Here is a 16,354-nt window from a genome sequence, read left to right as displayed (position 1 = left end):
TAGGTCTTAGGTCATTGAATTTGGTAACACTTTATGATAAGGTTGTATTCTTACCAAATTAGTTTACACAATAGTTATTATAATTATTAAAAGTTAAAATGAAGTAACTATGAACAATACTTTACAGCGTTTATTGACCTTGGTTAAAGGGATAATTAATCCAAAAAGAAAAATAATTTATTCTCTCTCATGCCATCCCAGATGTGTAGGACTTTCGTTCTTCTGTAGAACACAAACAAAGATTTTTAAAAGAATATCTCAGCTGTATAGGTCTATACAATGCAGCTGAATGGTGACCAGAACATTGAAGCTCCAAAAAGCATAAAGGCAGCATAAAAGTGATAAGACACCATGGGTTAAATCCATATTTTCAGAAGTGACATGATAGATTGATATTCAAGTCATTTTTGTACCATAAATCTCCAATTTCACTTTCACATACTTTTGTTTTTGGCGATTCACATTATTCGTGCATATCGCCACCTACTGGGCAGGAAAGAGAATTTATAGTTAAAAGGAATTAAACACCTATCATATCACTATTGAAGATGTTGATTTAACCAATGGAGTCTTATTGATTACTGTTATGTTGCCTTTATGTGCTTTTCGAACTTCAGAGTTCTGGCCACCATTCTCATACACTGAGTGGATCAACAAAATTAAGGTATTCTTCTAAAAATCTTTGTTTGTGTGCTGCAGTAGAAAAAAGGTTATACACATCTGGGGTGGCATGAGGGTGAGTAAATGATGAGATAATAATTTTTTATTTTTTGATTTACAAAACCTCAAATCTTTAATGTCAATTTTAACATACACTAAATTTTGGCATTAAATGTTGTATACGTTAACATTAGTTAATGCATTGTGAACTAATATGAAAAAACAAAGAACAATTGTTTATTGATAAATTAATATTAATCCAAATTTAAAAAAATGCTGTAAAAATGATTGTTCATTATAGCTTATGCATTAACTAATGTTAACAAATACAACATTATGGTGAAGTGTTATCTTTAAATTTCACCACCAATTTTTGTTTTTGTCCACTTAAAATCTTTAAAATTGTTGAAAGATTTGTTTTCTGTTTTGTGTTGGCTGAATGATCAGTAACACAACATTTAAACATGTTGGGAATCATTCATGATAAAAAGCAGAATTAATTTCTTTGTAAATTGTTCATAATATCATTCTTACATAAATTGAACGCAACAGTTTATGAAAGGAATTTGTTTTTACGAACAATTTACCCAGAAATCTTTTCTGCTCATGTTTTATGAATGATTCATATTGAACACACAATTTCATCCCTCATAGCCTTGTTTTTATTCACATCAAATAAAAAAAGACATGAGTTCTAACTATGGACTATAGCAGCTACTTGAACCAAAGAAATTGTTAAAAATAAAAATATACTTTTAATTCAGAAATGATTATTGGGGTAAACTATAGTACTTAACTTTACCCCCTAGCTGTAGCCACTTATCCTTAGCTCACTGTCTTCTCATCCTCTCTCAGGGCAGACCGTAAGGACAGAGGGAAGAAGGAGGACAGCAGAGTAGGCAGCACAGGAAATCTAGCAGAAGAACAGCAGGGCGAGCACAGCACCCGGTACATTCAGTCAAACCACTGCTAATAATGCGCTGTGGATATTCTACACAGACTCCACTGACATCTTACTGTGTGTTTGCTGACATTCTCCAGTATGAGGGTAAACAGTGATAGTGCATCTCTGCCCGGCCGGCAGAGGACAGGGAGCGGAGGCAGCAGTATAGGTGTAGGTGGCAGTGGAAGCCCCATACGGAAGCTCACCCTGCAGGTGCCCGAGGGACGACTCATCCTTCCTCCACAGTCATCTGCAGTTGCACGCCAGCTCTCAGGGTAGGATGAAAGCAATAGCTGAAACTGTGAAATGTTATACGAGACAAGAACATGACCACCATTAAACCTCAATGAGGTTTACAACCTTATTTTTAAGATGATAAAAGCAATGTTTATATGTTGCTTGTTACAGTGCTAGTGGCCTGACCAGTAAAGTATGATACAAACACTGTATCTAGCTAAAATTAACTAGCCACTGCAACAGCCTGCAACCTAAATTATATCCCTACATAGTGCAAAATGATGTGGGAAATGAATATGTGTGTGTGTGTGTGTGTGTAAGCCTATTATAATTATTTCTGTTCGGGTCACATTCTGATCACTTAGTTTAATTTGGCTGGGGCCAGCGCAGCACTCTGGCATCTGTGTATTTCCATTCAAAATTTGTTTAACGTACAAAACATGTTAAGGGCCCTATTTTAAGAGTGTGATAAATCATATGCGCAAAGTCGATGGGCATGGCCATGACGTTTTGGTATTTTCGTGCAAGCATGCACTAACTTTAGGAGCAAGTGGATTTGCAGAAATTGTGCATGCAAAGCGCTAATGGGCTGGGTCAAGTGCAATTTAATTCGGAGGTTCTTCTCCTGTTATTGCACTATCTGCGTCCTATTACACAGTCCATTCCCTGTCATGCACCAGCGATATAAACAGCACATTCATAAGAATATGGTAATGTAAATGGATTGTATGCAATGAATTCGATGAATAGAAATATGGAGTTATGTTCATTTGTCCATTAACTGTGGCCTTTTTGAATGTCAGTCATATTTTATATGCATGGAAAAAAAAAATTGTACCCTCTCCAACTTCTTTCAACGGCACCTTTTGCAGTGACTCAAAAATCACTCTAGGACAACAGGTGTACAAAATGTTAAACAAATTAGATCATAAATACAGTTGTAAACATAAACTAAATAATAATAATTGGAAAAAAAAAACATGACCTCTAGAAAGTTTAACACAAACTCATACATGACTACCACCCCTGGAGTCGCAAGTTTGAATCCAGGGTGTGCTGAGGTCTCCAGCCAGGTCTCCTAAGCAACCAAATTGGCCCAGTTGCTAGGGAGGGTTGAGTCACATGGGGTAACCTCCTCGTGGTTTCGATTAGTGGTTCTCGCTCTCACTGGGGCTTGTGGTAAGTCGTGCTGTGACTCTCCGTGGTGTCATGCACAGCGAGCCACGTAATAAGATGCGCAGATTGACTGTCTCAGAAGCAGAGGCAACTGTGACTTGTCGTCTGCCACCTGGATTGAGGTGAGTTACCGTGCCACCACGAAGACCTACGAAGTAGTGGAAATTGGGCATTCTAAATTGGGAGAAAAGGGGATAAAATTAAATAAATAAAAAACACAAACTCCTACATTTTTGTTTCAAAAAACAGCTTCAACAGTGATAGGCAGGGACATTATTTGATGTTCCAGTATATTTTCAGAGTTTGGACATGAACTTTATTACCACCTGCTGGTGGAATATTCAAAATGCAAATGCAATGACCTATTTCTCAGGAAAATAGCAAACTGCTTTGCTGCACTTCATTAACATACAGTACACCCACAGTGTGCGCATACACTCGCAGATTGCGCAAACACGCCCACTTGTGCTTTGCGCTGGAACGTAGCTTAGAATTAGCGTTGTAGCGAAAACTGAAACTGTAGGGCTGCGCTTTGTCTGCTCATTAAAAAACAGCCCTAATTGTAAAATTCTAATTTAATTTGTATCTATTTTATTATTTACTATTCACCTTGACATCTGCCTGTGTCCATTTCTGTCTCACTTTTGCAGGCACCATGAGCGCAGACATACTTTAGACAGTCTGAGGCCAATAGGAGGAGCAGCAGAAAGACAGACAGTTCATATCGACAAGGTATGATTTTCCTCAGTGATGTTTCACTTAATACTGTGAAATATTTTGCTCTCCAGTTTGAGTTGTGAATGGAAATCAGATACTCATTTGCCACATACTTATAAATGTTTTTGCTGTTCTTTCTGTTTCTCTTTTCTTCTCTTCATTTTCACTGCATCTCATAGGAGGTCAGTCGGCAGATGAACTCTGTCTTTAAGGAGCTGTTGTCTCGTCATCCTCCTCAAGAAGTCTTGGGTTCGAGCCCTCCTCCCTCTTCCACCCCCTCCGTGTCTCCTGCTGCTGCTCGGCCTCCGGTGAAAAAGGGAGGTTTCAACCTTCGCGGCAGAGGACTCTTCAAACCCCAAGACCAACAGGACTGAGGGGGATGATATCTTAGTGAATACGAGTAAGAGTGCTGGAGAAATGCCATCACAGATTTGAATATATTTTTCCAGACATACAATATATGGTACCCTTTACGCCTTATTAACTAAAGTGTATTAAAGGATTCAGTTAAACCAGAACCAGTCACGCATTCTGTGATTGTTCATGGCTAAATTGTGTGTGAGGCCAATTCATTGATTAAATTTTTAGTTGTATTTGTGTTTTAGCTTTGTCATTGTCTTAAAACGACTGTCAATCTGGTCCTCAGTCAAGAGTATCCTACTTCATCCAATCATTCATCCATCACAGTGGCGTCCAGTCTCTGTAGTTTTTTACTCTAATGTTAAACTGTGTTGTTATGGAGAAACATATATATATATCTGCTGATGACATATTCATGGAGATGGTACCAGACGGCAGACAAAGTGTTTAGAAAGTCCCTCAAACTATGTAGATACTGAATGGCAAGTGTGATGTGGGAATGATGTCCATCACAGGCGGAGTCCACGTTGTTTTATTTTATTTATAGACATGTCACACCAAATGTAGAAAAAGGTTTTTATAAAGGCCAGTGTCCCATTCAGTTTGACAATTAATTAGACCTCGGGTAGAGGGCATATTTCATTTGGTGCAAATGAAAAAAGACCTTCAGTGTGTCGTACTGTTGTCGTTCATTCAGCTAAAGGCCAAAACATACTTTATGCAAGTTCACGTACACAGATGCATGCTCTTGGCTAAAGCTATTCCAAAGCACGTTCCAGTTGAACATACATTATATGCCTTCTTGTGGTACTGTGGCAGTAACCTACCTCAGTACACAAGGGGGCGATAGAGTTATCTTCAAGAGTCTGTGCCATTTAATTGGATGTGTTGCTGTGTAATGGGATTACACCTAACACTGATAGATCACAAAGTAATTATTTACTGTAATATAATTAATTGTATTAAAGGGATAGTTCACCCAAAAATGTAAATTACATTTATTTCATGATTTACTCAACCTCATGACATCCCAGATGTGTATGACTTACTTTCTTCTACAGAACACAAATTATGATTTTTAGAAAAATATCTCCAAAATACTTTAATAATACCTTTATGAGCTTTTTGAGCATCAAAGTAATCCATATGACTCCAGTGTATTAATCCATATTTTCTGAAGCAATGTAATAGGTGTGGGTGAGAAACAGATCAATATTTAAGTACTTTTTTTGTTTGAATTTCTCCTCCCTGCCAAGTAGGAGGTGGTATGCATGAATAATGTGAATCACCAAAAAGACAAGAAGAAGAATGTGAAAGTGATCTGTTTCTCACCCACACCGCCCACATGATATCACATCTGATGATATTGATTTAACCAATGGAGTCTTATGGGTTACTTTTATGCTGATTTATAAAAAATTTTGTTTTTATAAAACTTTTTTTTTGGAGCTTCAAAATGATTTTTTTTGGAGCTTCAAAATGTTGGCACCCATTCACTTGCATTGTATGGATCATTGTATGAGAAGTTCTTAAAATGTTAATTTGTGTTCAGCAGATGAAAGAAAGTCATATGCATCTGGGATGGCATGAGAGTGAGTAAATAATGAGATTTTTGGGTGAACTGTCCATTTATGTCTGTACAACCTGTTGAATGGACAGTACTTATGTCATTTAAAGCCTTGTTTTCATTTGACAAATTAAATATGCCAGCAACCCTGACTAGTTATTTGAGTAATTTCTTTATTTGATTTTTTATTATTGAAGTTGGCAGATTTTCTTATTTCTTTTTTACACTATGCTAAACTCAAGTACTGTAGCTGTATACTTAGCTCTAGTATACGGTACTGAAGGTACAAAATGATAACCATTAAAATCCTCCAGGGTCATTTCGTTTTACAAAACCAATGGAAATAACTTTGCTTAGTTTATATATATATATATATATATATATATATATATATATATATATATATATATATATACACTGATCAGCCACAACATTAAAACCACCTGCCTAATATTGTGTAGGTCCTTCTCCTGCCACCAAAATAGCGCCAACCTGCATAGAATAGCATTCTGGGATGCTATTCTTCTCACCACATTTGTACAGAGCGGTTATTTGAGTTACAGTATATTCTTTCAGTTTGAGCCAGTTGTGAGTTAAAATCCCAGGAGATCAGCAGTTACAGAAATACTCAAACCGGCCCGTCTGGCACCAACAATCAATCCACGGTCCAAATCAATGAGATTTTTTTTCCAATTCTGATTGTTGATGTGAAAGTTATCTGAAGCTCCTGACCCGTATCTGCATGATTTATGCACTACACTGCTGCCACACAATTGGCAGATTAGATAAGTGCATGGATATTTGTTGAGCCAGGGCTGGTTTGAGTATTTCTGTAACTGCTGATCTTGTGGAATTTTCACACACACAGTCTCTACAATTTACTCAGAATGGTACCAAAAACAAACAAATATCCAGTGAGCGGCAGTTCGGTGAACAGAAATACCTTGATGATGAGAGAGGTCAACAAAGAATAGCCAGACTGTTTTGAACTGACGAAGTCTATGGTAACTCAGATAACCGCTCTGTACAATTGTTGTGCGAAGTATAACATCTCAGAATAATATTTTGAGATGTGGGTTGGCGGCATGAGGGGGACCAACACAATATTAGTTTGGTGGTTTTAATGTTGTGGCTCATCGGCATATATATATATATAATTTGCTAATTGGTATTCATTTGAGCTTTTTGTTGGATTTCTTATTACATTTCATTTCTATTCTATAAAAACTTTCTATTTAAAAGGAGTCACCACACATGCAAGCAAACACACTGAAATGGCTGATCTTGCATGGGAACAGGTGGAGTGGCCAAAATAAGCACAGCTCTGTAGCCACCTTTACCCCTTCAGCTCCATTTTCTTTGTCACATCTAAAAACTGTCAAGACAACTGTGAAGTCAAGTGCCACCAAACACTCCGAGCAGCTCAGGAACTGTAAAACATAGGAGAAAAGGACAGGAAAATGAGAACTAACTGGAGAAAGAACACGTGCAGTCACAGGAAGTAGAATGGAATTTCCTTCCTTTTCACTGCACATGAGCACATTAATAAAACCCTGGTCACTAATGTCCCTCGACTGCCACCCAATCACTGAAACATTCCTTTTAGCAGTGTCTTTCTGTTAGATGATGTCATCATTGATGTATGGATTACAATATTATCTAAATAAATTATATAGATTCTGAAATACTGTAATTTTGTCTCTTTTTTTTTACTTTGTTTATTATTAATCCATATTCATGCATAATATACAGTGCATAATGGAAGAAAGGTGGTGCTGTTTGTACAGCCCCCCAAAAAGTATGGACACTTAAGCCACACTTAAAAATATATTTGTATATATTTACCCAATTGGTGCTAGGGTAATTTTTTGTGAATGTATGTGAACGTCAGTTCCTCTCAAGTTCACACAGGTGTCCTAGTAAAGTAACCACAGGTTTAGTCCATCACATTAAAATGGTACATGTTCCACTAATGTTTGACAACCAGAAGTTGTCCAAATAAATTTTGTCTTGGTTTGTGATTTGTTTAACCATTTAAATCATTTAATGTTTTTGTGAAATGCTTTGCTTGAAGAGTGCACTTGCACTGCGCTATCTCTCCACAGTAAATTCCACTTGGTTTGATATTTTGATATGCAAATGACACTTCGTGTTCAAAGATTTTTGTGGCCACTATATGTTTACTATAAATGAATGATTATCCTAATTGTAAGATAATATTTGAGGAAACTGGCTGTGTTGAACAGGGTTAGTCTGTCTAGTAACTTGATAGTTGTGCCCCCTCCATTCCTCTCCCCAAAATAACTTTACACACGACCCACTAATTCTTCACCCGGTACAGAGACATTCACACACTAGACTATGGAACGGAAGACTGGTCAGAGAGACTGAGGTCAAAACTCAATGCTGTGAGATGTTCCACACCATGCCATCTCTGGCTCAATAATAGTTTGGTACAGGCCACACAAGTGAAGGCAGACTGGAGATCGGAAGAATCATACTATTAGTCACAAACTAATAGTTAAAGTATACTGACCTGCACAGGAATACTCTCACTAAAAGTTTGTTTTGGCCCAGGTCTATTTAACCGTGTAAGTGAGATATACTCATAGTTACTAAACAATACTCAGACTACTTAATATTCTACATTGCATTTTTTTATATCCCAAAGTAGAATTTTTCACTTAATACTATTGAAACGCATTGATTACCTTATAAAACTCTCAGATGCAGTATATATTTACATAACTAATACTGTAAATATTGTATTGTTTTGTGAATATAATTGTTTTACTATTTGATTTAGTAAGACAATTTGTCAAACCTTGACATCAATCCACACAGAACTGATGGGTTCACCGCTTCTGTACTACTCCTCTTACAAGGCAAGCATGCTTTCTTAATTTTTCTAGCATGAGTGACTATAGTAAGCAAGAATACAGTTGTAAGGGTGTATTCCTGGGCCCTGCATTTGTCACATGTTGCTTTCAATTTGTATATCGTAAGCTGAAATATTTAATTTATGCTGTATAACCCACAGATTTGAAAAATAACTGTTATTCATGCTGCTGTTAATGGTACTGATTTGCATATTACAGTGTTACACATAAACAGAAGGATGTGTGTGATTTGCCCTGCAGTCAGTATGATGTCAGACGAGTACCTGGTGGAGTGTACGATTGATGACGACGACGATGATGATGATTATGAGGTGAAACATATCCACCCCTCACCTCCACCTCCTCCCACAGTTCACCTCCAGCCCCTCCATCACTCCCCAGCCCTCGCTCACTCACGTTGATATCAGGGATCACTGTGGTGTCAACAAACACTTAAAGGTGAGAGCTGTAAACTAGGGATTTTATTACTACAGACAGGGCTCTATTAGTGTCAAACTATTTCACATAGAGCATTCTGGCTCATGCTATTCTCTAGTCAACAGCATAAGATAAGAGGTTAATTCCTTTTCAGGGGATGGAAACTTTACCTAAACACTGGAATCCATCACAATCTTCAGAAAAAAAAGACACGGAGCATTTCACTGACTCATAACCTCAATTTAAATTGCACCTTTACATAAAATCCTTTCTCTATTGTTCAGCACTCAAACTTGTACTCAAACTTATACTTGGATTTGTAGCTACCATTTTAGTACTCAATTAAAATGTGTGCATACAACTACTAAAATAATAAAAAACAAACAGCAATAATTTAAATTCTAAATTTTAATGTAAAGTGTTTGCTATGACAGCATTTCTGTGCCATTTATAAAAGCAATTATGATTTCAAGATTATATTTGTAACATTAAGGGAATAAAATTGTAATATTTTGAGAATATTCTCATAATAGGCCGTAGAAAGCAGTAATATTGCAAAGTAAATGTAGTAATATTTTGAGAATAAAATTGGAATTACTAGAATAAAGGTGTAGCATTACCTCTAGCATACATTATGAGATTAAAGTTATAGCATTACAAGATTAAAGACATAGCATTAACCTTATTACATTATTTTTAATAATGTTAAGGCAAATGCTATGACTTTATTCTAATAATACTACAACTTTAATTTCATAATGTTACAACTTTATTCTCAACACTCCCAGAGTTATAACACTAAAATATAGGTATTATAAGGAGTCGCAGGCCGATGACTTATAAGTTATATTAAAGTGTGCATGAATAGTACCACTATTTCCAGATGGAAATGAATGTAGTTTGGGGTCTATATGAACCATATAGATATACACAGTATGGTTTATTAACCCTCTCACAACATGGTTGGAAAAGTAGTTTTTATTTCTTATAGGAGTACCACAGTCTTGCGGAAAGGTGATTGACATGAGAATACCGTAAGTGAAAAACACTCAAGTTGAGCCAGGAGGGGAGCACTTAGAATTGATATATTAACTATATAGTCATATAGTATGAATTAATCCCTTCTTGAGCCCAGTCGGGAAGGAAGATTTATTATAATGAAAGTACTTGTCACGTTATGGGAAATTTACAACTGTCTGAATGCAGGCGGTTGTGTAAAATGACAGGGAAGCCCGTACTTAAAAAGGGCACAAGTTTGTTTGGGCAACAGGCAGTTCAACAGCATGTAATCAGGTGGCTGTGTTAATTATAGTCAGTAGCCCACCCATAATAAGGGCTTTGGCTCACCCGCTTGAATGTAAGAATCACTCTATACAGAGAGGACATGTGAGGAGATGGATTCCACGTCCAGGTTATAAAATCTCACAAACGTGTTTTGCGAGGACCGTCCTGCTGCCAAACGTATGTCCTGCAAGGACCCACCATTTGTGCACACCCATGAAGAGGTCATGTCTCTGGTTGAATGCGCTTTGATGCCAATAAGGCAATTCATGCCCTGTGATTCATAAGCGAGGCCGATTACATCAATGATCCAGAGAAAGAGCTTTCATTTTGATGACGGACATTCCTTTTGTGCATCCTCCATAACAAATAAAGTGCTGATCCGACAGCCTAAGCTGACTGGTGCGCACTCAACACATGTATGCAATGCCCTCACCGGGCATAACATATGCTTAGATTGTTCTTTATGCGAATTACATGGTGGAAAAAAGAAGGCTTGCAAACGAACCACCTGAGCCTTGAAGGGTGTTGATAAATCCTTAGGCAAATAGCCTTTTATAGGTTTAATGTATTTTAAATGACAAGCCAGCCTCCAGTTTTCATCACAGACTGAGCCAATTCTGGCTAATCCAACGTGTTCCGTTCAGAGGCCACACATATAGGTTCCACAACTCTGGCTAGGGATGCCAAACCGTGCCTTGTTCAGTGGTATTTCCCATGGAGGGCTATCTAGTATTTCTAACATCTCCAGAAACCAGAACTGATTGGACTTCTGATGACAGAATGGAGGCGGCGCTCCAGGGGAAACGCATACTTGCATTTCACCGACCATTTGTGAGCCAGCGTGTCCACGCTCAGTGGGGCTTGGGACATGGAGTATGTTGGAAACTCAGAAGTGAAGACCAGGAGACTTGGAGTACGGCTTCAGCAGACATTTTTGACAATGTGCTGCATAGCGCTGCAGTCATCAAGTCTAACTAAGTGAGACTTACATTGTAGTTTTATAGACATTTTGGTGGGCAGTCCTTCAAGTGAAGACAAAGTACTCAGTTGATAACTGTTAACAAAGTATGCTAAGGAAGTTAGCAGTTGTAGGAACCCTTCCCAGACTCAGGATATTTACCAGCCCTTAATCCAATCAGCATAACTATATCACTCAGACTACTTAATTATCAGAGAGATAAAAGCAGGTCCACATTAAGCAGACAATGATTTAATCATGAACAATTGTCTTCAATTCAGTGGCTGGGACAGAGGCACCAAGAGCCAACACATACCAAAGGTGATGGCTTCAGTAAGCCATTCTTGTTTGACTAACAAAAAGGTGAACAGGATCTGGCAGAGACCTCCACTTAGCAACTCTTTTTAACAGTGTAGCACAGCTGACGATGTTGCTTCTCTAAACTACCAAGTCTGATACACATATAATAAAAAACATATTCTTAAACTCATTCTTAAATTTATATTCCCACAAGTACCAAAGGGGACAGTGGGCATTCTCCACGGAGGTGAATAGGTCGACTTCCGCTTTGTCGAATATTTCACAAATCCTCATCATTGTCTGAGGATGATGTCTCCATTCCCCTTGTAATGCTCCCTGTCATGACAACAGATCCGCTCTAAAATGTAGACGGCCTGGGACATGTGTTGCATGCAAGGAGAGGAGATGACACTCGCTCCATTGGAGGAGGCATTGTGTCATGCTCATTAATTGTGGCGATCGTAGTCCACCTTGGTGATTTATGTATGCCACTACTGTTGTGTTATCTGAACGAATCAGCACGTAGTGATTCACAATGTCAGAATAAAAAGCTCTTAAAGCTAGAAAGACAGCCAGTAGTTCTAGGTGATTGATGTGCCATGCCCGTTTAGCACCTGTCCAGGTGCCAAAAGTCAGGCATCCATCACACACTGCACCCCAACCTGTGTTGGCTGCATCCCTTTTCTTCTGAAAATCGGACCCAGCATAACATCCTGTTTGTAGAAGGCCGGCGCAATTCCACCAGGTGCGATGTAGACGTGAAGAGAAAATTGCCCTTTTTCTGAGAATGTGTGAATGTCCCGTGTTTGTACAACGGGTTCTTTTTCTCTTTTGCGAGAACACTATCTGTTTGAGTAATACACACAGAAGCAACATTTTGTACAATGCCCCGTTCCTGGTGAACAGTAATGGAAAAGAGGGGAGAAACACTGTGTGCCTCTAATCGAGCCTCCTTCGGCTCAGGGCCATAAATAACAGTGAGCTCTGGACTCCTGTTCACAGAGCTGGGCATGTCAGTAACGTTTCTGTTACCCAGTTGGACTTTTTTTGTCTGCGTGTTTTCGCACTGAGACGGCAGGTGCTAACACTTGGGCCATGGCTTGTATGGCTTTACTGATGGCTCATTAGTAGCTTTCGGCTGCGCTGGGGCAGCAAGAAATGAATTCTTTGCCAGGCGCTGACCAAATTTATATCGGGAGCATGCCGGGAAAGGGGAAGTGTTTCTTCTTTTTGGTAGAAAGTGTTTTAACGCTTGAGATTTCTGTTGCGCCTTGATAAAGGGCTCTGAAAAGCTTTCTACGGCATGGCCAAAGAGACTATCAGAGGTGTCGAGGAGGGCGAATTACTCTGCATCACACATCTCCATGAGAGTTAGCCAAATATGCTGATCCAAAACCACCAGGTTGCTCATTGTTTTGCAGATGGCCTGAGCGATAGTTTCGTGGCTCACAGCGCCAAATCTGTAGTGGTGCGGTGCTCTTTGAACAGCTCTGGATCAGAGTCTTGCTCATTCATTTGTTGAAGAAGCTTAGCTTGAAAAACCTGTAGCACCGAAATGTTGTGAAGTGCTGAACCAGCTTGGCCCACTGCTGTATAAGCTCATCCAGCCTGTGTGGATGTAATTGACATGGCTTGGAAGGGTAGGCAGGATTTCCATCCCATGGCAGTATTATGGCAGAGGTCAGCTGTAACCGCCTGTTCTACAGGAGGAAGATTTGAATAGTTATTTTTATATGCGTGGTGCACTTTATATGGAGGACGGCAGCGCCTCCAACCTGAATGCGTTCAGTAAGGTGCACACCAGGTCTTTGAGCTCCGTATGGACCTCAGGGAAGAATGATGTGGTCCTCTGGACTGCAGCCTGTTGACGACGGCCGGGTCGCAAAAAACATTCATCCAGGTGACAGTTTTCTGGCTCTTCTGGAGGGGACCACTCAAGACCGAGCTCTTCAACCACCCTCGCAAGGTGACACAGTATCATCGTCAGCGTCGCCAAACTTAACGAAGCCGTGCACTTCAAAAGACGGCTGGAGCTCATCATGCGCATATTACACAAGCGAGGATGTTAGATCGGAAGTACGGGAGGCTCGCAGGGCTTGTGCCAGCACGAAATCCTACTCTAAGACTTCCAGCTCAACCTCACTGCCCCGCCATGTCTCATGTGGTCCCTCGGGACTCAACACTGAAGAGGTGGGTGGGAGGGCACGAGAGGCTGGGCCTTCCCTCAGATCGAGGTTGATCCGGAGATTTATGCCCTCGCTGTGAACACAGTCTGTCTCCATGAGAGCTGCTCATGCATGGGCGTGGCCCAGACAGTGAACACAGCTCTCATACTCCTCAGTTGGCGGGATGTGCCGTTCGCATAGAAAATACTTGCAGAACGACATCTTTAGAAAGACGCATATAACGCAAGCGCCTCTTTTAGTCCATTTTGAAAATGTACAGTACATATGTATATTTTTTTTCTCCCAATTTTGCATGCCCAATTCCCAATGTGCTTTTAAGTCCACGTGGCCGTGTAATGATTCGCCTCAATCAGGGTGGCACAGTATGAATCCCAGCTGCCTCCATGTCTGAGACCGTCAACCCGTGCATTCTATCACGTGGCTTTTTGAGCGCGTTGTCACGGACACATAGCACGTGTGGAGGCTTCAAACCATCCACCGCGGCATCCACTTAATATATATATATTAAAAGGGAGAGCCGCAATGATAAACACCTAGAGTGTCTTCGACGGTGAAGAGGATTACTCTTCAACGGAACACACAGGGGAGTGGACAGCCTCTCTGGTGCAGGCGCTGAGTACAGGTGCCGAGTCATCCTGTCTGCTGTAAGTGTATATCGACGGTGAAGCAGAAAGGGTTCCAAGATGAAGTTTGCAGTCTTCATGGAAAACATTTTGAAGAAATGGTGACTGAGAGCACCCACTTATATAGGACTAATGTGCACCTAAAGGGGTGGGGCTCTGATGATTGTGATTGTTTAAAGGTTTCAATAAGGTCGTGGAAAGACATTTCCCCATAGTGCTTATGGTATGGCTTATGTTGAGTGAACTGAATCGATAGGGAACACTTGGTTTTGGTGCTGCTGCTCGTTTAATGGGGTTGTGAAATGCTTTTTTTTAATAATTGTATTATCTTCCCTGGGGTACACTGATAATGTCACTGATAATAAAGTTTTTTGCACGAAAACTGTCATAGTTTAGTTTAATAAAGGTTCATTTTCCATGCCCACTGCTCTGATTGGCTAATATCGTGCAGCCCTATTTGAATGCGTCAGAAGACAATAAACAAGCTCTCCACAACATTATAAAACTACATTTCAGGGTTTACACACAATGCACTTCCAACACATTGCATCCGAATATTTTACACTGTTCACTCAAGCACATCAACACCATAACTATCAAACAGTCATGATATTTGAAATATTCATGAATTAAACCGTTTATTCATGGTTTTGCTGACAAGTCCAACTGTTTTTAACTGTCTCATTCTTCAACAGTTCCTTTGCAAAGCTTGAATCATATAACGACTGATTCACAAGCAGTCCAAGCTGATATTTGCACATCCACACATCCATAGCCCGGTAAAACATGACACTTACGCATAGGTACACTGAGGCGCAGATCGCCAGAAAAGCATCCAAACGGTCTACCACAGTGTTACATCACAGTGTGGAGGAAGTGGAGAATGAGTCGTTTTGGCAGCTTGGTTTCAAAAAATGCTATTTTTGGAGTGAAAATGAAGTTTTGAGTTCTGATACTTACAGTATGTTTTTATAGTACAATGAACTCTTACATGTCAAAAGATTAAGAAAATTGTATTCCTTATGTCATGATCCCTTTAGTTGATGAGCTGTTTTCTCACAAAAACATATTCAGAATGTTGAAGCATCACTTCCATGAAGATCCATTCAAAAAGAACGGCTTCTGCTCTACTTGCCAGTGTACCACCGTGTTATGCTATGTTTTGATAACCTTGAAGAATCGGTTGCAGGGTTCTGTTACGACTTTATCCTCATAATATTACAAATTTACTCTTGAAATCATCATTGTATTTTCCCAACTCTTTCCCAGGAAGACCACCAATAGTACATGTTTGAACTGAAGGAAACATCCCAAATGTGGGAACCTGCAGGTGTAGACTTGGGAAACACTGATATGCTTCAATTGCCTAGCTTTGGAAACTATATGTAACTTCTCCTCATTTGTGACACCAGGTAGAGTTCAGTGACATTTTGGCAGAGCCTGCCTCTACACATAGCTATGACCGTGTGTGGGTGTACAGTGGAATTGCCTTTGAGTCAATGCAGCTGTGGGGCTACTGCTGTCTGCGCTGTGTGCTGTTCCTGTCTCTTGCCTCTGTGGCTGTCTTTTTGCCCTGCTGGCCTGTATGCACATATGGTAAGCACATTTTCCCGTGAAGGTCATAGTTTTCTGAAAGGAACTGACTAATCACAAGTTACTTGTCAAACTCATGCTGACTAATTCTATTCTTGTCTTTTGCTGTTAGGTGTGTGATGTCACACCTGCTTGCCCTGTGTAAGGTCACTGTTGATGAGTGTCATCAATATCTTCATCGCTCCATTCTGTACGTCTGTGGCCTGCTGCTGCAGTGATATATATATGTGCTGTTCTCAAAAGAGTGAGGAAGAACAAAAGCTAGTCAAAAGCTTTTCTCTCAGCTGAAGTCCCTGTAGGGACTTTCTGTTTTGGTCATAAAAAGTCTTTGAACCAATGAGAGCTTTGTTCTGGCAAATAGAAGACATCCAAACAAGAGGAATTACATATTATTGACTAGATTTGAAATTTTATGTTGAATGTTGAATCATCT

The 16,354-nt window shown here is 39.6% G+C and overlaps 1 protein-coding gene across 3 annotated transcripts in view; it reads left to right on the top strand.

Annotated features, from left to right (window-relative positions):
* LOC127628742 (SLIT-ROBO Rho GTPase-activating protein 3-like) overlaps window positions 1-7,345 on the top strand; it is a 42,755-nt gene extending 35,410 nt beyond the window's left edge. For all 3 annotated transcript variants that reach the window (XM_052105601.1, XM_052105600.1, XM_052105599.1), the window contains exons 21-24: window positions 1,516-1,608; window positions 1,702-1,878; window positions 3,667-3,748; window positions 3,913-7,345. In XM_052105601.1, coding sequence (XP_051961561.1) covers window positions 1,516-1,608; window positions 1,702-1,878; window positions 3,667-3,748; window positions 3,913-4,107 — 547 coding nt within the window. In that variant the 3' untranslated portion in view covers window positions 4,108-7,345. The remainder of the gene's footprint in view (window positions 1-1,515; window positions 1,609-1,701; window positions 1,879-3,666; window positions 3,749-3,912) is intronic.
* The last annotated feature ends 9,009 nt before the right edge of the window (window positions 7,346-16,354 follow it).

The sequence above is a fragment of the Xyrauchen texanus genome, chromosome 35, assembly GCF_025860055.1.
Source record: "Xyrauchen texanus isolate HMW12.3.18 chromosome 35, RBS_HiC_50CHRs, whole genome shotgun sequence".
Lineage (NCBI taxonomy): Eukaryota > Metazoa > Chordata > Actinopteri > Cypriniformes > Catostomidae > Xyrauchen > Xyrauchen texanus.
The sequence above is the reverse complement of the archived record's forward strand: the minus strand, read 5'-3'. Positions and strand labels throughout refer to the sequence as shown.